The 22,491-nt window shown below is 38.6% G+C and overlaps 2 protein-coding genes across 4 annotated transcripts in view; both read right to left on the reverse strand.

Moving 5' to 3' along the window:
* Positions 1–22,491, reverse strand: part of edem2 (ER degradation enhancer, mannosidase alpha-like 2) — a 49,601-nt gene that overhangs the window by 21,331 nt on the left and 5,779 nt on the right. For both annotated transcript variants that reach the window (XM_017487847.3, XM_017487848.2), the window contains exons 2-6: positions 8,663–8,773; positions 8,496–8,535; positions 8,284–8,389; positions 3,141–3,266; positions 767–978 (exon numbers count right to left, since the gene is read on the reverse strand). In XM_017487847.3, the coding sequence (XP_017343336.1) occupies positions 767–978; positions 3,141–3,266; positions 8,284–8,389; positions 8,496–8,535; positions 8,663–8,773 (595 nt within the window). The remainder of the gene's footprint in view (positions 1–766; positions 979–3,140; positions 3,267–8,283; positions 8,390–8,495; positions 8,536–8,662; positions 8,774–22,491) is intronic.
* On the reverse strand, positions 21,011–22,248 carry LOC128635124 (uncharacterized). Of its 2 annotated transcripts, XR_008398006.1 has the most exons (3): positions 22,107–22,248; positions 21,827–22,012; positions 21,011–21,721 (listed from the first exon to the last, which is right to left on the reverse strand). XR_008398006.1 is itself a non-coding variant. In XM_053686279.1 (2 exons), the coding sequence occupies exons 1-2, from the start codon at positions 22,200–22,202 to the stop codon at positions 21,267–21,269; spliced, it is 831 nt and encodes a 276-aa protein (XP_053542254.1). In that variant the 5' UTR covers positions 22,203–22,240; the 3' UTR covers positions 21,011–21,266. The 2 variants fall into 2 exon arrangements, 1 of the variants encoding a protein (XP_053542254.1); XM_053686279.1 differs by having other exon boundaries at positions 21,827–22,240.

Consider the following 22,491-nt stretch of genomic DNA (forward strand, 5'->3'; position numbering starts at 1 on the left):
TTCACAGAGACCAGAGCTTGTTGTTGTTGCCATAAGCTCCAAAGCAGGAGCCATAAAGGCACAGCCCTGTTCCAGAAAGGGTGCGGGGAGCTCATTTGCATTTAAAGAGACACACATGAAAACAGCATGTTTTTGCTTCCACCCAAAAACAGGCATTTTCAGCATGGTATAATAAATTATTTTGAGCTGAAACATCACAGACACATTCTGGGGAATCCTGAAACTTATATTACATTATTATATGTATATGTGTATATGTGTGTGTGTGTGTGTATATATATATATATATATATATATATATATATATATATATATATATATATATATATATATATATATATTATTATTATTATTATTATATTACTTGTAAAAAGGCTCAAAATAGGGCTCCTTTAAGTTTCAATTAATAATAAACCTATTACTAATAAAAAGGAGAAATAATGAATAAAACCACCCATTGAAATGCAACATTTCTAATTATTAGAAATGACTCTGTGATAAGTGGCACCTCAGTTTAAAGCCACTCTGAGTGAGAACTCTCCAGCCACACTTCACATTTCTGAACACATACCATGATGTCTAAAATCTTCCTCAATTAGATGCATCTAATTGGGGGTTTCCTTTAAAAAGAGATCTTAGAAAATGTTCTTAGATATTGTTTGAACTAATAGAAATGCATTCAATTTGATGTAATAAAAGGATAATAGTTAGAGCAGTGTAAGAAACCCAAACATTGCTAAAATTGCTTTAAAGAAGTGGTTCTTACCAGGCCAATATCCGACCGGGTTTTCCAGAGGGCAACGAGAGCCTTTCGGGCCACATCTTCAAACACAGGATCTCCAGTGAGATGGCTCAGGGTGGAAAACTCCAGGATGAATGTGCCCACACCAGCTGTGCAGGTAATGGGAGTCTCACTGGGGTTGACACCCCTCAGCAGGTTCACTGTGCCATAGGGCATACCAGTGGGTGTGTGGAATGCTACAGAGGACATACACAGCAAGAGCTTAGCAATGGATTACAGTTTAAGTGATAATTGTATGTGTTATTAAGCACAGGTAGCTGATGCAAACATTTTTCTTACAAAAACATTGAAAGAAAAATACGCTACTTTTTGCTTTTCTTAGAATTGTCAAAAAAGGCAATAAAAGGATCTACATTTGTAAACAAAATGCTAATTATGTGTAAACACATATAGCTGATACTAATGCTTTCCTTATGAAAACATTGAAAGAAATACAAACTACATTTTTATTTTCTCAATTGAAAAAGTCAATTAAGCATCTACTTTTGTAAACAAAATGCTAGTCATGTATGTAACTGTGCTTGTGTTACATGTGTAACATACATAGCATTCTAACATACATAGTATAATATCACCCAGGTGCAGATGACCAACATGACAAATATGTAGCCATTTGGAGGACAAAAACTGAACTGTTTGGCCATAATGATCAGTGTTCTGTATGGAGGAAAAAGGGTGAGGCTTTAATTCGGAGAACACCATCCCAACTGTGAAGAAGGGATCTGGTAGCATCATGATGAGAGGGTGTTTTGCTGGTGCACTTCATAAAATAAATGGATTCATGAGGAAGGAAGATTATCTAGAAATACTGAAGTAACACCTCAGGACATCAGCCATAAAGTTATAACCTAGTTCTCACCTGTGTCTTGGAAGTGCTATTAGAGTCACCATCACAAAGCCTTGACCTGAATCCTTTAGAAAATTTGTGGACTGAACATAAAAAGCATGTCTGAATGACAAGGCCCACAAACCTGACCAAGTTACACCAGTTTTGTGAAGAGGAATGGGCCCAATTTCTGTCAAAGTGTTGTGGAAGGCTACCCCAAGCATTTCATTCATGTGTATGTAAATTCTGAACCACTGTAAATCTAGAATAGTACATTGGATCTAAAAAGTCTACACACCCTTGTTAAAATGGCAGATTTTTTTTTTATGTAAAACAATTAAACTAAGATAAATCATGTCAGAAAGTTTTCTACATTTATTGTAAAATTGTAACCTATTAAATAAAGTGAAAAACAATAATAGTAATTTTAGGGAAAAGAAAAGAAAATGTACAATAACCTGGTTGCATAATTGTGCACACCCTTGAACTAATACTTAGTTGAAGTACCTTTAGATTTTATCGCAACATTCAATCTTTTTGGGCAAGAGTCAATCAGTTTGGCACATCTTGACACAATATTTTGCTATTCGTCCTTGGAAAAGCATTCCAACTCTGTAATGGAAATCACTGCATGGGCTCAGAAACACCTCCAGAACTCACTGTCTATAAACAAAGTTCGCTGTGCCATCCACAAATTCTTGTTAAATTTATATCATACAAAGAAGGCGGCATATGTGAAAATGATCCAGAAACGCCGCCATCTTCTCTGGGCCAAAGATGGACCACCCGGCTTTATATCAGCGCTCAGTTCAAAAGCCTGCATCTCTGATGGTATGGGGGTGCATTAGTGCCTATGGAATGGGCAGCTTTCACATCTGGAAAGGCACCATCAATACTGAAAGGTACAGTTGTGACCAAAAGTTTGCATACCCCTTGCAGAATCTGCTAAATCTTAATACTGTTAACAAAATAAGAGGGATCATAAAAATCCCATGTTGTTTTTTATTTACTACTGTCTTGAATAAGCTATTTCAACTAACAGATGTTTACATATAGTCCATAAGACAAGATTTTATAAAAAATTACCCCGTTCAAAAGTTTACATACCCTTGATTCTTAATACCGTGTATTGTTACCTGGATGATCAACGACTGTTTTTATGTTTTGGGATAGTTCTGTTTTTATTTATATTTATATACATTTTACAACTTTTTTGGAATTTGCGTTTTTTTTTAATTGGGGTTGTAGCAACAGGAATGTTTTAAATTGAACAGTAATGGGGCATTATAATGAGCAGAAATTTGTCTCATTTAAATTTGTTCCCTGTAGAGGTTGAGTGAACTTTTTTCATTTAGAAAATCAACAAAATATGTAATTCGATCAGGGGTGTCCATACCTTTGCATAAGACTGTAAATATATACTGTACAATACCAAACATCAGTGTTATATTAAACACATAGAAAACAAATAATGCAGAATTTTTATTATGCAATGTATGTTTGTTCTCTCACCTGGGAGAAGTTTGCGTGCTGCATCCTCAGCCAAGCGGAGCAGAGGACCGGAGCATGGCCAGCCCTCCTCTACAGTGATCCCAGCCTGCTTGGACAACAGGTGAGCTGAGAGTAGACCACCGACCACTGCAGAAGCCCAAACACAGATTCAAATAAACATGAGCCAGTGAAGCACACTGCTGACAATTTATGAAATTAGTCTGACCAATGTTTTAAGAAATTAAGAAATTAGTATGACCAGAAGTTTTAGCATTAACATGAATTAAAGTGTCTGAATTGCTACAAGAGGGTAGGTTTTATTTTTATGCACCCATCTATTTTAGTGACATTATAAATTTATATTCATAAAGGACATGTTTAAATAGATAAAAAGTTACCTAGTTAGATAACACCTAGGTACAATACAGTATTTGTTTTAACATAGTTTCGCATTCCAAATCAAAAAACAAACAAACAAAAAAACAGTACATTTTGGATTAATTACTTATTTATTGATCAAAGAATCTTATACTTCTCATTTAACAGATAATCAAAAAATATGCCAATTATGATTCCTCAATAATTGACTTTCAGTCTTTCAATCACGTGAAAGGTTTAGTCTTCAGTGGCCAACTGCATTTGATCTGATGGTTTGAATGGCTGGAACATTTCTTTGATTTTATGACTGCATATTCTACACAGCAATTACAGAAATTATTGCTAAGTTAACACACACAATCATTTAAGGAATAAGACATGGCAGGCCATGGGATTATACTATGCTTTGTATTGTAGAGTGTGTAATTCTGCTTATTACACAACAATAAGAATTCTGTGAAGACTGTGTGATAATGTATGCTTCATGTCAGAGTGTACGATGAAGATAGTTACTATGTTCTGCCATACTGGGTGCACAGCAACACAGCACAGGTTTGTAGCTCTTCAAATGGAAAGAATAAAAAGTTTCACATTGTCCTATTAGTAGATAAACTTGATAAACAGAGCATTTGCATGCTCATTAGCTAGCTACATGATTGGAAACTGTAATTCGTCCTCCATTTCTTTCCATGTCATGTCCCTTTTTGTCCCGTCATGATGAGACATTATAGACATTCTCTCTGCTGCCGCAATTCAACAAACCTCTCTTTTTTAATTGCCATGTTTTTTTCATGTCACCATTGCAACTTCTGCATTGGTAGTTGTCCTGTGAGCTTTTTGCAGTCCTAGGCAGTTCTCCTATTAGTGAATTTTAGACAAGTGTAGTAGCAGTAATGACACTGAAATTTTAATAAAAATTTTCTGACACTGCCAGAACTTTGACGTTGGCTGTCTTAGGTTGCAGTGGCAAGAAGCTGGCCACCAGTGAGCATGTCATATTATACATTCTAAGAAAGACCACCAATCTCAATTTACAACCAAAGAGACTGTCCATTACAATGGGACTCGAATGTACTAGCAAGACTGCCAAAGCAAGTGTTTGTTGGATCACACTGGAGAGTTCAAAACTTCTACTGTCATTTCAGATTCATGCCTTGATTGGCTTATTTACCATTTTATTATAGAAAAAAGAAGGCTGCTCTTTTGGTATATTTTTGAATGGTAACTTGTACCAGCATGTTGAGTTGAATTTTTGTCCTTTATCCACATGGGGGCACTGTAGGTTTAGGGTTAGCAAAAAAGTATGTTGGTATTACTTTTCTTGCGGGGCTGTTGCCTGGGGTGGAGGAAGGGACAGTGTTCATGGTGTGTTGGAAAATAAAGATATTGAACAGGAGAACTTTGTAATCATTTTGAATTAACATAGCAGCAGAGCATAGGTAGCAGAGGATGGCTGCTGGAAATTACAATCACCATGAGAGTGATGTTTTCATAATTGAAGACGAGACCTTTGCTGAAGAAAAAACTGAGCTGGATAGCTAGAAAATAAACTGTGTGTATAAGGAGGTGAAAGATGACAGTCTACATTAACCATCCTCTAGAAACACAGTGCAAAGGTAATCTGTAGAAGTTGAACAAATGTGTGTTAACTGGAATTTTTGATTTTTTGTGGTATTGTTCTAAAACATTTCCCTCTTTGGTCATGCCACACATGAAAACTGCTTTCCAAGTTGAACGTGAAGAGCACAACAGCTTCAGTTATGTAAGAATGACGATCTCTTCTGGAAATGGTGAGATACGTGTACATCAAAGCACATATAAAAAGAGTATTCAGCCCATTGTTATAGATCCGGCCAGAGCTGTAATGTATGGCTCCACTGACAGACCATGAGACTGACATGCTGAGGTCTAAGATCTTGTGGGTTGCAAGACAGAGTAGACCAGATGTAATGTGGCACACATCTATCCTTGCTTCCGTTACAAAACCTGCTACCCTTTAGACTTTGCATGATGCAAACAAGCTTATCAGAAAACTGAAGTCAGAGGAAGTAACTCCAAAAATGTCAGAGCCTGGGAAAAGACCGCTTCCTGAAACTGGTTGTTTAGTGATGCCTCAATGGGTAAACTTTCAGATGGTGGTACTCAAGGTGGCCACCTAATTTTGTTGATGGGAGAAAATGGAAAATTCTCATCTATCTCTTGGAAGTCTACAAGAATCAGATGAGTTGTCAGAAGCACTTTGGCAGGAGAAACTTTGGTACTTACTGATAGCATTGATAATGGGATGTGTTTATCTGCACTTTACTCAGAAATTACAAGAAGAGACAGTACATTGAGCAATTTGAAAATTTGTGTAACTGACAATTATTCTCTTCTAGATGCTGTGAAGTCTACAAAGTCTGTTACAGAGAAGAGACTTTGTCTTGAAGTCAGCAACTTGCTGACTGTCTAACTAAGAAGGGGGCATCTACATTACTGCTTTTGAAAACACTTCGTGAAAGTGTATGGGAACACATAAGTAAAATGCAAAATTTCCTGAAGATGTGTTAATATGTTTCAGTCTGAAATTTCCCTGTGACATATATACTTATAGCCCTCTTTAAGAGAGTTTTGTTATTTTTGGTTTCACTCTCCTATTTTTCTTTAAAGGGGAAAATTGTTAAATTGAGGTTTTTTTCCTGTGTAGGTTTAGGGTTAGCAAAAACCTACAGTCGCAAGAAAAAGTATGTGAACCTTTTGGAATTTCATTTTTTTCCTGCATAAATGTCATTAAATGTGATCTGAACTTCATCTAAGTCAAGGGTATTGACAAATATAATGTGCCTAAAATAAAAACACAATAAATTCTGATCCCTCATGTCTTTATTGAACACACTCATTCAACATTCAAAATGGCAGTGGAAAAAGTAAGTGAACCCTTAGAATTAATAATTGGTTGACCCCACCTTGGCAGCAATAACCAACCAGGCACTTCCTGTAGCTGTGGATCAGACCTGGACATCGTTCAGGAGTTTTTTTTTTTTTTTCTGAAGCCATTCTGTTGTGGACTTGCAACAGGACAACGACCCAAAACACCAGAGCATCACCCAAATTCTACACAGTTTCAGCTGATGTACAGACATTCTCACATTATCCTGAAGAATTGTCTGATATACTTGGGAATTCATCTTCAGCTCAATGATTGCAAGCTGGCCAGGCCCTGATGCAGCAAAGTAGGCCCAAATCATGATGTTTCCTCCAAAATACTTTAGGGTTGGGATGATGTTTTCATGATGATAGGCCATGCCCTTTCCATGCCAGATGTAGTGCTGTGTGGTTTTTCCAAATAGTTCAATCTTAGTTTCATCAGTCCACAAAACATTTTGCCAATACCGCTCTGGAGTGTCAATGTGCTCTTTTGCAAACTTCAGGCATGCAGCTATGTTCTTTTTAGTAAGCAGTGGCTTCCTTCATGGTGTCCTGCCATAGATACCCTGCTTGTTCAATGTTTTACGTATTGTAGACTCATGAACAGAGATGTTAGCCAGTTCCAATGATGCCTTCAAATCTTTGGCGGTCATTCGGGGTTGTTTCTTTACCTCATTGATGAGTCTTCGTTATGCTCTTGGTGCCATTTTGACTGAGCGCCCACTTCTTGGTAGAATAGCAACAGTCCCAAAGTGTCTCCATTTGTAAAATGTTTGCCTAACTGTTTCTAAAGTCTTTGAAATCACTTTGTGACCCTTGCCAGCTTTAGGTAACTCAACAATTCTTGATCATAGATCTTCTGAAAGCTCTTTTTGGCAAGGCATAGCTCACACAAACATGTGCTTCTTGTGCAGAGCAAACTCCAAAAGTTTGAGGTGTTTTTATCAGTCAAAGTAGCTGTAGTCCACACCTCCAAACTCATTTTCTTAACGAGACTCCAGGTGTGCTAAAACCTGACTCCAATTAGCTTTTTTGAGGTCATTAACTCAAAGGTTCTCATACTTTTTCCACAAGCACTATGAGGTTTTTTTGGTTGTTCTCAATAAAGACATGAAAGATCAGAATTTTATTTGTGTTATTATTTTAGACATATTTATACTTTAAGAAAAATTTATGCAGAAAACCATGAAATTCCAAAAGGTTCACATATTTTTTCTTGCCACTGTGTGTTGGTATTTCTTTTTCGGATGTGTTGTTTGTCCAGGATCAAAGAAGGGACGGTGTTCATGGTATGTCCGTCGGAAAATAAAGATATTGAACAGGAGACCTTTGCCTGTTATCATTCTGGATTAACACAGCACACTCGGTGGTCAAAATGCGGAGCTCCTATGCAAAATGCAATAAAGGCCACTCATGTTATTCCATACCTTACATACAAACCATGTCTTTATGGAGCGTGCTTTGTGCACAGCAGCATTGTCATGTTGGAACAGGTTTGGACTAGGCCCCTTCATTCCATATGCTGTAGCTTAAGTGAAATCTTAAGCTACAGCATACAAAGTCATTCAAGACAATTGTGTGATTTCAATGTTGTGGCAACAGTTTGGGAAAGGCCCACATATGGGTCAATGTCCACTTACTTTTGGCTATATAGTGTATGTCCTTTGACACATGCAAGAAACATAATGACTCCTCAGCATAAGTATTTCTTTTTTTCCTTGGCATTTTGCTTCCTTAGATACTGTTCTATTGCATTTCCCAAAAACATCTAAGACGAAATCAATACTCAAATGTTGCATGCAAGTTATCCAACTGAGGTGAGCAGTAAACATGAATAGATCTAAATATGTTTGGGCTGAAAGTTGTGTTGCATGCTCACCTCGTATGTTTGTCTCAAACACTGAGGCATTTACATCAATGTCAAAATTCACATTGTCCTGAAGAAGAGCAGCCACCCGTTGAAACTCTGTGTGATTCCCCAGTATCTGAGATAATAAGGAGAGCATGGAACTCAAAAGCTTCAACAAACAAACAAAATAAATAAATACATTATGTATATACATAAGAATAAATTTGTAAACAAATTCATACCAGCAAGGTATCCAGGGCATCAATAAGAGTAAGTGAAAAACTGTGGTATTGAAAGAGAAAATGTATTAGATTTATGTCATGATTACAAAAGTACATGTTGTCATGTGACTTCGACTAAGGCAACTTTAACAAGCAAACCTGTGAAAACACAATGTTAGCATTTATACCTGCCCCATGTGTCCTGTCCATCGCATGTCAATGGCCGGAGCTCATCATATGGATATGCATTCTCCAAGTAGTTGTTGTAGGCATGGTAAAACATGGACTTTATTCTGTCTCTGATGAGAGTAACAGTCAGAGAAAATCACTTGCAAGTCTAAGAATTAACTGCAGATGCACTAACCACTGAACAAGAACATAACTGAAGACCAGCACACAAAATTAATAGCCTTTACCACAGTTCGAGGCTAATCATGCAAATGAATGTCAAAGATACTGAACACCTATAAATTGGATTATGCAAAAAATCTCAAAATGTAAGCTTGCTCTTTCAGGAATACACCTAGTTGCTAAAAAATAACTAATAGATATAGCAATCCGAAAGATTTGATGTGCCTTAGTGTGGAGATATAGAAAGTTGCTCCAAAGCACAAAATTATTTTTTAAAACAATTTTCAGCGGGCCATGAATTTGCAAATATACAACTCTGAACCTTCCATTTTAGAAGTTAAAAGACGTTTTTTTACTTGACAACAAAGCCTTTTAGGTAACAACTAAAATGCCTAAATTGAACCATTCAGGCCGTTGTGATGCAGCAAAGAGAGGCGCACACAGCAATAGAAGTACTGAGGACTCAATTTGACTGTGCCCATCCCCCAACATCAGACTGTCCCACCGAGGTTGCTGCTGCCATTGATGGCCTCTTGAGCAAGGCCCATAATTGCTCAGATGTATGAATGAGATAAGTGTAAATCGCTCTGGATAAGGGTGTCCGCCAAATACCATAAATGTAAAATACTTATAATGGTTTATATTTTTATGAATGTACAAATTGTATGAAAGTTTATATTATGAACGTACTTGACGATGACTTAATATTATTGTAATATTAACAATATTATTGAGAATTTTTTTTTTTACAATACAAACAGTATATATATCAGCAGTTTTAAGTGTTTTTAACATACTGTAAGTATATTTTGTCTTGTGCTGGCAGATTTTCTTCACCAAGACCATGAAATGTCAGAAACCCTTCCCCATGTCAATATTTTTTTTCTAAGATCATCAAGATACCATTTACAGTACCTTATTTTCAGGTGTTCAACTGTTTCTTATGAATAGCCTATATAAATGAAAAGTTGTGTTTAGCATGTTAGAGCAATAATCATCAATTTTAAGACATAAGACCAACCATAAATGGCCCATTAAGCCTATACAAAGGTGTGAATTATGATAGAATGCATTCAATGATAAACTTAGTCACATTATAATGAACAAAACAACAATATTATTGTTAATTTATCATTATATCTCAACCCAGGTTTTTGGACATTCAACTAATTGTTAAATGTTCAAGAAAGCTTACATATTCTAAAACATTTAGAAAGAAATGTTAAAAACATTTAGTAGAAAACACTTAGATATCTGTTAACAGTGCAAATATTTTAAACAATTTGTATGAATAAGACATGCTGCTCAACATAACATACTTGAACTGCCTGTTACTGAATAGCTGCAGAATTGTGTGATTTATAATACACTACACCACTTCTTTGAAATCAATTAATCGTTTCGATTGCACAATTATCATAACATTCAGTACCATGTTAAATGACAAAATGGCAACTACTAATAGTCCTTCTCTTGGAGCTTCTATTTTATAAGTCTTTCTACCAGAAATTCAGCCATGACAAAGATCTTTCCTGAGATTAGCAACATGATCAGGTCTATGTGGAGAACCAGACACTTTCTGACTGACATCAGTGGTTTCTTGTTGCAGTCAGGTGTGTGCATCTCTCACAACATGATTAAATCAAATTAAAATCTTTGTGGATGTTTGTTTATTGTGTAGCACTACAAGCTCTTGATGATATACTGAATGAGGATGATGAGCGGTCTACTAGAAATTTTCAGAGCAAGCATCAGTCCAAATTGCAACTGCAGTTGCGAATATCAACCAGCACCATCAGGAGACACATAAAGCAACTTGGGTGGACATACACCAAAGCCCGGTAAACAGAACTTTACTGTGTAATGCAGCTTATAGATTTAATTTCCATGTTTATAGTTTTTACAAATACTCAAATCTTTTATTTTGTAGAACAGTATGATCCGTGACAACAAGGCCCTGCATCTTACAGTGGATGGCTTCAGCAGTGGGTTCAGACCATCGACAAAGTAATATTCTCTGACAAATCAACGTTGGCTTTGGAGCACTTTGCTATAAGAAAAAAGGTTTCCGCATTGTGAAACCAAAAGCTAAGCATCCTATTAAGCTTCCTGTTTCGGGGCCACATCCCATCAGGGAGCGGGACCACTAGTTGTCTTCGAAGATTAGTTAAACCTTGAAGACGTTGAATAATTATATGCCATCGATTATAATTTTATTAATTTACAACTGCATCTCTGATTTATCCTCAGAAATTATGGACTGTGAATTTTATGAAGAATGCATCATAAAATCTAATTTGGCATCATACATATGGCAACACTTCAAAGGACCTCATCGCTTTTTCCAAGGTAAAAAAAGGTAATGGACTACACAACTGACCACAATGAGTGATCATTTAAATAATTTTAGCTGAATCAATTATGTATTTTCTAAAGTTTATGTGTGATTACAGACAATGACCGGAAACATACAGCAGCCAGACAGTGTATTGCGCTGTGTCTGTTCCCCAGTTTCCATCATTTGAATGCCTGGTCTTGAGTATTTCCGCTCCTGTATCCACCATCATCGCTACAGTCTATAAACCACCTAAGACTAAGACACATGCAGCTTTTATGTCAGTTTGTGGATTTCCTATCAATGTTGAGTATGAAGTTCGACAGAATTGTAATTGTGGGAGATTTTAACATTCATGTGGACTGTAGTGACTCTGCAGCGGCTAAGGAATTTCTGTTGCTAATTGATCGTTTTAACTTCACACAGTTTGTAACTGACCCGACTCATAACAAGGGTCATACGCTGGATCTTGTGATTGCTATTGGCTCATTTGTATTGCAGTTTTCATCTATTGACATTGGACTGTCTGATCATTCAGCTGTCTTTTTTAACCTCAAACTGTATCAATCAAGTGAGCCTACCATCCGAACAGTAACCTTCCGGAAGTGGAAGTCTATCGATCACACAGCTTTCTCCAATTCTGTGGTTTCCATCCTAAGCGATCTTCATCCCTCATCACTGGAGGAGAAAGTTCTGCAGCTAAATTCCACTCTTGCTGCTAATCTTGACACTTTTGCTCCTCTAAGGTCACGTAAGGTCACATTCACCCGCTCTGCTCCCTGGTATAATGACAATCTGCACTCTAGAAAGGCTGTATGTCGGAAAATGGAGCGAAAATGGCGCCTTACTGGACTGAATGTCTACTATCAAGCGTGGAAGGATCTTCTGGGGGATTATCGTGCACTGCTGGAGACTGAAAGATCCTCTTACTTCTCTCAGGCTATCGTAAATAATGTTCCAAACCATAAACAGATTGCTTCAAGTTAATGCTATTAACACTTTGCCTGTTTCTCAGCAGCTCTGTGATTCTTTTCTACAATTTTTTAATTCTAAGACTGTTAATAGTAGTTATATCATACACTATCTGTCAAACTGTCAATCAAAGTGTTGTGTGTGATAATTTATGACCCTCTGTGCTTCCCTGACTGACAGGTCTGTAGGGGTGATGAGGGAGGTAACCCTATGGAGTGTATCAGCTGGTCAATCTGGCTCCTTTGTGTCTGGGGGTGTTGTGGAGAGGTGTGTGTGGGGGGAATAGCCCCCCTCCCAACAAAAGGTGTTTATGTTAATGAGTTTGGTTTTTGGTGGGGTGAAATACGTCTGAAAAGAAATAATGTTTTTAATATGGGGATATGTTTGTGTTACTTTGTGGCGTTATTTTGTTTGTGTAAATACACTGTTAGATAAGCATGGTGTTTGAATGTGTACATATATGAGTAGAATATTTGTTTTGTGAAATAAATGAAAACAATTGTTGATTATGTTTTAGGGATCCCGGTTTACCTTTGAATAAAAAGTTTAGGACTTAAAGTGTCTTTTTTTTTTTTTTTTTTACAAAGAATCTGTTTAAAATAATCGTTTGTATTACATACATTCTAAACATAAACCTTTAGGATGTAAAAATGATTAAAAGAGCTGTTTAAAAAGAATCCATATTACTAGGCTTCCAAAAAAACACATAAAAACTTTAGGAGGTAAAAATGGTTAAAAGAGCTGTTTAAAAAGAATAGCACATATTACATGACTTCTAAACAAAGATCCTTACGAGGTAAAAATGTTAAAGTGCTGGTTAAAAGATGTTTAAACTAGGAGATAAATTTTTTCCAGAGATGTCTTCCAGTCGCTGTGTTAAGCAGTAATGAAGTTAAACTGAGACACCTCACTCTCGCTAAACCCCGCCCACACATATGTGTTTTCAGACACGCCTCTCTCTCTCTCTCTCTCCCTCTCTCTCTAAACACACCCATACACGTGTTTTCATCGTAGCCAGTACGTTCTGTCAAAATGTCAATCACAGCGGTAGAACTAGAGGGCTAATTTATGGCCTTGTCCTTGTCAGGCCTGCGTTTCTCTAGGAGTGCTTAATTTATGGCCCTTTGTTTCTTCCTGACCAAAGAGTTTTTTTATGACCAGGGGGGTCGTGGTGTGATCCTACAGATTGTTTATGATAATGAGTGTGTGGTCGGGTGTTAATGGCTTTACGACACACCCTACAATAGGTATGCTTTATGTTTAAAAGTAGGGTCAGTTACGCAGAAGTCTCTAAGATCTCGGCTGTGTATCAGAGCGCTGTGTAATTTTAGGCGAATCGTCAATTCTCGTTTTAACTCACCGCTAAAGCTTTATATTTTATTTTGGAGAATACTTCAAAGAGGAGATGGCTGTCTGTCGTAACAGTAAGTGTTCTGTTTTATTTTATTATTATTATTATTATTATTATTATTATTACACATGGTTAAGAATGTTTTTATTTATAAACGAATTTATGGGTTTATTGTGGTGGATAAAACAGGTATCTAACGCTACAGGTGATGCTGATACTGTGTCTATCCCGGACATCGTAGACGAAATCAAGTTTCTGAACAAGGCAAGCGGTACGTCCGTTGTTATTCTTTATAAGTGTTCAATCCTATGTATGATGTGTATGTGTTTAATGATTTTACTTTATTTTACACAAAGAGGCGAACACAGAAGTCCCGCGAGTCAGGTTGGAAAACCCCGTGTTGGGTAAGATCTGTAATAATGAGATATTTATCTGTTATGTTTAAAAGCGGTTTAAAATGTTTTCTTATGTATTGTGTTCGTTTGTTTACTGTTCAAGGCTTGTCAAATCTTGTAAACAAGATCGCTGCACCCGAGTTCAAAAATAGTGCTGCGGTTTCCAATGAACGCGGTATACCAACGAGCTCTGGAAAGGCCAAGCGTAAAACAGTAGCTCAGGTCCACAGCGTGGGTGTCGCTACGTCTAAACGTAAACGATCAAGATCTCCCCCACGATCGACAGACGGTGTGTAGCATGTATTTTTAATTTTTTTAAAAAAAGAGTGTTTCATCATCCTAATTAGTGCCGGTATCCTAAGCAATGTTTTGTGTTTTTTTCCAACGGAGTCAGCTGTGAATGAACCGCGCGCTATAGACTCTTGTTTGAACTGGAATCAGGAGCTGTTTGATTCGTAGGACGCCTGTGTATTTACCCCGGTTCCTGAAGACGATCTGCCTTCAAACCAAGAAGCATTTGGTCGCGAGGCTACTGTTGTTATAGACAATAACAGAGACTTGGCGGAGGTGATACGAACCGGGTTCAAGGCCATCGAGGATTGTATTGCTGGATTTGAAAAGACTTTTGCTAGCGTCACCGAGCGTCTGGACGTTATAGAGAAGAATCAGTGTCTTTATAATCAAAGTGTTGTGGAAACATTACAAAACCATACCATTACACATAAACAAATCATAGCAACCCAGAAGCTTCTTGCTGGGGAGATTCATCGCGTTGATCACAATCAACACCTGATGACAGAATTGTTAAAACAGTTTGTACAGTTGGTTAAAAACAAGAAACTCGGGTGAGTTGTACAATAAGTATTTTATACCCCTGTGTGTGTGTGTGTGTGTGTGTGTGTGTGTGTGTGTGTGTGTGTGTTTATTTGCTGGTTCGTATCTGGTTTACTGTGTGTGATTTTTTTTGCTAGTTTTTGTTTCAATTCAAAAAAAAAAAAAAGTCTGTAAAAATGTCAAAGCGGTGTGGTGAAAACTCGTGTAATGCGGGAGCAGCAATTAAATTTAGAAGATGCGACGACGATGGTCTGTGTACTTTTGAACAGCGTGGCAATACAGAGACGATACATGGTTTAATTCGGAAAATGGAGGATCTGAATAGACAGCAGTCTACCACCGATACTTTGTTGGACTTATTAAACAGTGTTAGATCAATGGCTGAGGTTCAAACAGAACCACTGCCTAATTCGTTGTTAGACATCGGTTCAAATTCGTTGTTAGACAGCGATTCAAATTCACAGCAGGTGGGGTGGGGGTCAGACAGTCAATCGTTTAATCCTTCGGAGCCAAATTTTGGGTTATCCGAAGCCGCTATTGAGTCTATCGTGAGAGACGGTGGGTCTGTTGGTGGTTATACGGTGGTACCGAGACGCAGATTTAATGGATTGGAGATACGGCGTCGTATAAACATGCGTGTGATAACCGCTCCAGACCTGGCAGCGTACGCTATATTTCTGCATGATATCATGTCTGAAATAGTGTCGTTTTCCAGACTGCTGGCCGGCGATGGGGGCTTAATCAACATTACCTTGAGAGTCCCTAGTCTACCCTCTGACGTTAACGCTGTCTTGTCACCTGATAACGATTACGATTTGCACATATTCACACAACAACTAGAGAACATTATGCAAAGTAATTCTGACGTACGGGCTGATGAATGTCTAGATCTCAACGTGTCTATAGCTCGCGGTGAACACGATGGTGCTTATCGAAAGATACGTGATTTAGCTCATAACGAGGTGATTGCCAGAAACAGAATGAATCTGTTCTGTCCCAACAACATCTCTAACAATCTGTGTTTTGCGATCTGTCTGTCCCATTTCCTACAACCGCATACGCCATGTAGTGAACTTGAGTCGTTAGCCGCGTCTCTACAGAAAACTGCAGGGTATTCGGTACAACAAAAGATAGGGTTTAATGACATCACACGGTTTGAACGGTTGTTACATGTTAAAATAGTGGTGTTCCATAGGACATGTTCTGGTCTGTTGGAACACTTTACGAACAATGACGAGCCTCATAATAAGACCGTGTTCTTGTATCTACACAACGAACATTATTTCTTGATTAAGAACCTAAAAGCATTCATTGGTACACCATACGTGTGCGAATACTGCTATCATGGTTTTACTAGCCGTAGAGACCACAGGTGTAAATACGTTTGCGATGTATGTAATGCACCTGATTGTCATAAATACGTTGGCAAAACGAGGCAATGTCACGATTGTTTGCGGTACTGCAGATCAGCCTACTGTTACAACGCGCATAAACAAACGCAAACAGGACAACAGTACGCTAAGTGTGATATCACCTATTACATTTCTGACAGTATTTAGTGACATCACGTCAACGGAGCAGCACCAAAAAAACATGTGTGCCCTGCAGAACACTGTATCCATTGTAAAGCTGAATTGGTTAATGACGGCGCACACCAATGTTTCATACAACCGATAAAAATGGAACCACCTAGCGACAAATACATTTATTATGATTTTGAGACACAACACACGGACGGTAAACACGTAGCAAATTTCGTATGTGCCATTACATTTAAAGGGGAAGAGTTCACAGCCGCTGGTACAGACTGTATAGCTCAACTTGTTAAAAAGTTTAGACAGCCTCATTATCAGAATTACACATGGGTTGCACACAACGCTTCAGGGTTTGACAATTTTATACTGGTGGAATATTTTGCAAAAGCAGGGCTAACACTCCAAATTACTATGCAAGGCTGTCGCATCATTTTAATGTATGATAAGACATTCAAGCAACGTTTCATCGATAGCTACTCTTTCATCAATATGCGTCTGTCCATGACATCCGCCGCGTTAAATCTAACCTGTGCTGAGAAAGGTCATTTTCCACATCTGTTCAATAGAGCAGAAAATGAAGACTACGTAGGCCCATACCCTAATAAGCATTTCTACGGCTATGAGACAATGTCTGACAAAGAGAGGGCTCTGTTTGATGAGTGGTATGTTACGGTGTCGGGTAAGGTTTTTGATTTAAAAAAAGAGCTCGCCATGTACGGCAAGAATGATGTCGTTTTACTCCGTGAGGCATGCATGAAGTACCGTGACGAATTCATACAATGTACAAAACTCGACCCATTCAGATACACCACTTTAGCAGCGTGCTGCATGGCCGTGTATAAAACCCACTATCTACCTAAAGACACACTAGCTCTGACCCATAACAATGCATACACAAATCAGAACAAGACATACTCAGCCATTTCCATTGAATGGCTTGAATATGTCAAAACAACACGAGGCGTGAACATTCAGCACGCTTTAGATCATGGAGAGATGGTAATTGGAAAATATCATCTCGATGGTTATTATGAAAAGGATGGTGTCAAATACGGTTTTGAATTCAACGGATGCATGTTTCACGGGTATGAATGTTGTTATAACCCTAAACCATTTACATCCGTTATCAAAAGTGCCCTATGGTTTGCTCAGAAGACAGTTTGATGATAAGGTCGAAATTTTGGAAAAGGCGTATGGTCTCGATGTTGAGGTGATGTGGGAATGTGATTGGAATAACGCTAACCAGAATGATGTCGCTGTAATGGCGTTTATGTCCACTTACACACATCCTGAACGATTGAAACCGCGCAACGCGCTATTTGGTGGTCGTACTAACGCGTACAAATAGTATCACAAAGCCGACAATAGTGAAAAAATACGATATGTCGACTTTACAAGTCTGCCCCCCTTTCCCATCCGCATAACACTACTGAATTAGAGCCACGCTGTCTGAAACGAAGGAAAAGTATTTAACATCATACCCGTCGCCGAATATGTGCTGTGTAAATTGTTCCGGGTCCGAAATTAACTCTGTACACGGCAAGTTTTCACGCATGGAGAAACGACCCCAAAGTGAGTTCAGCAGAAGTTTGTTAATAGAACGCTGTGCTGGGTTGCGACTTATTTTACCGGCGTCCATCTTAATCCCCTCTTTCTCAAAGTAGTCCGAGATGTAGGATTCCTTGTCTGCGTCTGTCATAACGTGTGCGGGGAAACCGCTGGCCTCTCTTTTATATTGTAAAAAATGTTTTAACATAATCACAAAACAAAGTTTCTGACCGTTGTGGAAAATGCCACACCTCGTCCACGTTCGTTAAAATATAACCCTTTTTCACACCTTTCAACAGCTCTATGCTGACCCAACACCCTGAAATAGCTCTTTCCTCATCAGTATGACCACATGGGTCTGTCTGATTCTGATGTTCGGCGCATGTACGACAAAGTGGAAACATAAGCTTACCACCGGTCCTATAGGGAAGGATGGGGTGAAGCAGTTTTCGTGGTGGTAGTACTGTAGCCTTGACAAACCCATAATAATTTTCAAGATGTTCAAAATCCTTGAAAATTATTTGTGGATGTCCTATGGGGTAACATTTTTTGGCCTGGCAAAAGGAGTACAAACTTGTAAAGTCGACATATCGTATTTTTTCACTATTGTCGACTTTGTGATACTATTTGTACGCGTTAGTACGACCACCAAATAGCGCGTTGCGCGGTTTCAATCGTTCAGGATGTGTGTAAGTGGACATAAACGCCATTACAGCGACATCATTCTGGTTAGCGTTATTCCAATCACATTCCCACATCACCTCAACATCGAGACCATACGCCTTTTCCAAAATTAGACCTTATCATCAAACTGTCTTCTGAGCAAACCGTAGGGCACTTTTGATAACGGATGTAAATGGTTTAGGGTTATAATGACATTCATGCCCGTGAAACATGCATCCGTTGAATTCAAAACCGTATTTGACACCATCCTTTTCATGATAACCATCGAGATGATATTTTCCAATTACCATCTCTCCATGATCTAAGGCGTGCTGAATGTTCACGCCTCGTGTTGTTTTGACATATTCAAGCCATTCAATGGAAATGGCTGAGTATGTCTTGTTCTGATTTGTGTATGCATTGTTATGGGTCAGAGCTAGTGTGTCTTTAGGTAGATAGTGGGTTTTATACACGGCCATGCAGCACGCTGCTAAAGTGGTGTATCTGAATGGGTCGAGTTTTGTACATTGTATGAATTCGTCACGGTACTTCATGCATGCCTCACGGAGTAAAACGACATCATTCTTGCCGTACATGGCGAGCTCTTTTTTAAATCAAAAACCTTACCCGACACCGTAACATACCACTCATCAAACAGAGCCCTCTCTTTGTCAGACATTGTCTCATAGCCGTAGAAATGCTTATTAGGGTATGGGCCTACGTAGTCTTCATTTTCTGCTCTATTGAACAGATGTGGAAAATGACCTTTCTCAGCACAGGTTAGATTTAACGCGGCGGATGTCATGGACAGACGCATATTGATGAAAGAGTAGCTATCGATGAAACGTTGCTTGAATGTCTTATCATACATTAAAATGATGCGACAGCCTTGCATAGTAATTTGGAGTGTTAGCCCTGCTTTTGCAAAATATTCCACCAGTATAAAATTGTCAAACCCTGAAGCGTTGTGTGCAACCCATGTGTAATTCTGATAATGAGGCTGTCTAAACTTTTTAACAAGTTGAGCTATACAGTCTGTACCAGCGGCTGTGAACTCTTCCCCTTTAAATGTAATGGCGCATACGAAATTTGCTACGTGTTTACCGTCCGTGTGTTGTGTCTCAAAATCATAATAAATGTATTTGTCGCTAGGTGGTTCCATTTTTATTGGTTGTATGAAACATTGGTGTGTGCCGTCATTAACCAATTCAGCTTTACAATGGATACAGTGTTCTGCAGGGCACACATGTTTTTTTGGTGCTGCTCCGTTGACGTGATGTCACTAAATACTGTCAGAAATGTAATAGGTGATATCACACTTAGCGTACTGTTGTCCTGTTTGCGTTTGTTTATGCGCGTTGTAACAGTAGGCTGATCTGCAGTACCGCAAACAATCGTGACATTGCCTCGTTTTGCCAACGTATTTATGACAATCAGGTGCATTACATACATCGCAAACGTATTTACACCTGTGGTCTCTACGGCTAGTAAAACCATGATAGCAGTATTCGCACACGTATGGTGTACCAATGAATGCTTTTAGGTTCTTAATCAAGAAATAATGTTCGTTGTGTAGATACAAGAACACGGTCTTATTATGAGGCTCGTCATTGTTCGTAAAGTGTTCCAACAGACCAGAACATGTCCTATGGAACACCACTATTTTAACATGTAACAACCGTTCAATCCGTGTGATGTCATTAAACCCTATCTTTTGTTGTACCGAATACCCTGCAGTTTTCTGTAGAGACGCGGCTAACTACTCAAGTTCACTACATGGCGTATGCGGTTGTAGGAATTGGGACAGACAGATCGCAAAACACAGATTGTTAGAGATGTTGTTGGGACAGAACAGATTCATTCTGTTTCTGGCAATCACCTCGTTATGAGCTAAATCACGTATCTTTCGATAAGCACCATCGTGTTTACCGCGAGCTATAGACACGTTGAGATCTAGACATTCATCAGCCCGTACGTCAGAATTACTTTGCATAATGTTCTCTAGTTGTTGTGTGAATATGTGCAAATCGTAATCATTATCAGGTGACAAGACAGCGTTAACGTCAGAGGGTAGACTAGGGACTCTCAAGGTAATGTTGATTAAGCTCCCATCGCCAGCCAGCAGTCTGGAAAACGACACTATTTCAGACATGATATCATGCAGAAATATAGCGTACGCTGCCAGGTCTGGAGCGGTTATCACACGCATGTTTATACGACGCCGTATCTCCAATCCATTAAATCTGCGTCTCGGTACCACCGTATAACCACCAACAGACCCACCGTCTCTCACGATAGACTCAATAGCGGCTTCGGATAACCCAAAATTTGGCTCCGAAGGATTAAACGATTGACTGTCTGACCCCCACCGCACCTGCTGTGAATTTGAATCGCTGTCTAACAACGAATTTGAACCGATGTCTAACAACGAATTAGGCAGTGGTTCTGTTTGAACCTCAGCCATTGATCTAACACTGTTTAATAAGTCCAACAAAGTATTGGTGGTAGACTGCTGTCTATTCAGATCCTCCATTGTCCGAATTAAACCCTGTAACGTCTCTGTATTGCCACGCTGTTCAAAAGTACACAGACCATCGTCGTCGCATCTTCTAAATTTAATTGCTGCTCCCACATTACACGAGTTTTCACCACACCGCTTTGACATTTTTACAGACTTTTTTTTTTTAATTGAAACAAAAACTAGCAAAAAATATCACACACAGTAAACCAGATACAAACCAGCAAATAAACACACACACACACACACACACACACACACACAGGGGTATAAAATACTTATTGTACAACTCACCCGAGTTTCTTGTTTTTAACCAACTGTACAAACTGTTTTAACAATTCCGTCATCAGGTGTTGATTGTGATCAACGCGATGAATCTCCCCAGCAAGAAGCTTCTGGGTTGCTATGATTTGTTTATGTGTGATGGTATGGTTTTGTAATGTTTCCACAACACTTTGATTATAAAGACACTGATTCTCCTCTATAACGTCCAGACGCTCGGTGACGCTAGCAAAAGTCTTTTCAAATCCAGCAATACGATCCTCGATGACCTTGAACCCGGTTCGTATCACCTCCGCCAAGTCTCTGTTATTGTCTATAACAACAGTAGCCTCGCGACCAAATGCTTCTTGGTTTGAAGGCAGATCGTCTCCAGGAACCGGGGTAAATACACAGGCGTCCCACGAATCAAACAGCTCCTGATTCCAGTTCAAACAAGAGTCTATAGCGCGCGGTTCATTCACAGCTGACTCCGTTGGAAAAAAACACAAAACATTGCTTAGGATACCGGCACTAATTAGGATGATGAAACACTCTTTTTTTTTAAAAATTAAAAATACATGCTACACACCGTCTGTCGATCGTGGGGGAGATCTTGATCGTTTACGTTTAGACGTAGCGACACCCACGCTGTGGACCTGAGCTACTGTTTTACGCTTGGCCTTTCCAGAGCTCGTTGGTATACCGCGTTCATTGGATACCGCAGCACTATTTTTGAACTCGGGTGCAGCGATCTTGTTTACAAGATTTGACAAGCCTTGAACAGTAAACAAACGAACACAATACATAAGAAAACATTTTAAACCGCTTTTAAACATAACAGATAAATATCTCATTATTACAGATCTTACCCAACACGGGGTTTTCCAACCTGACTCGCGGGACTTCTGTGTTCGCCTCTTTGTGTAAAATAAAGTAAAATCATTAAACACATACACATCATACATAGGATTGAACACTTATAAAGAATAACAACGCACGTACCGCTTGCCTTGTTCAGAAACTTGATTTCGTCTACAATGTCCGGGATAGACACAGTATCAGCATCACCTGTAGCGTTAGATACCTGTTTTATCCACCACAATAAACCCATAAATTCGTTTATAAATAAAAACATTCTTAACCATGTGTAATAATAATAATAACAATAATAATAATAATAATAAAATAAAACAAAACACTTACTGTTACGACAGACAGCCATCTCCTCTTTGAAGTATTCTCCAAAATAAAATA

The sequence above is a fragment of the Ictalurus punctatus genome, chromosome 15 (assembly GCF_001660625.3).
Source record: "Ictalurus punctatus breed USDA103 chromosome 15, Coco_2.0, whole genome shotgun sequence".
In the NCBI taxonomy this organism is placed as follows: Eukaryota; Metazoa; Chordata; class Actinopteri; order Siluriformes; family Ictaluridae; genus Ictalurus; species Ictalurus punctatus.

Coding starts and splice junctions, on each gene's coding strand:
- LOC128635124 (XM_053686279.1), bottom strand. CDS start 22,202: ATGTATGATGTGTATGTGTTTAATGATTTTACTTTATTTTACACAAAG. Junction 21,722..21,826: donor TCCCCCACGATCGACAGACG/GTGTGTAGCATG, acceptor CAACGGAGTCAG/CTGTGAATGAACCGCGCGCT.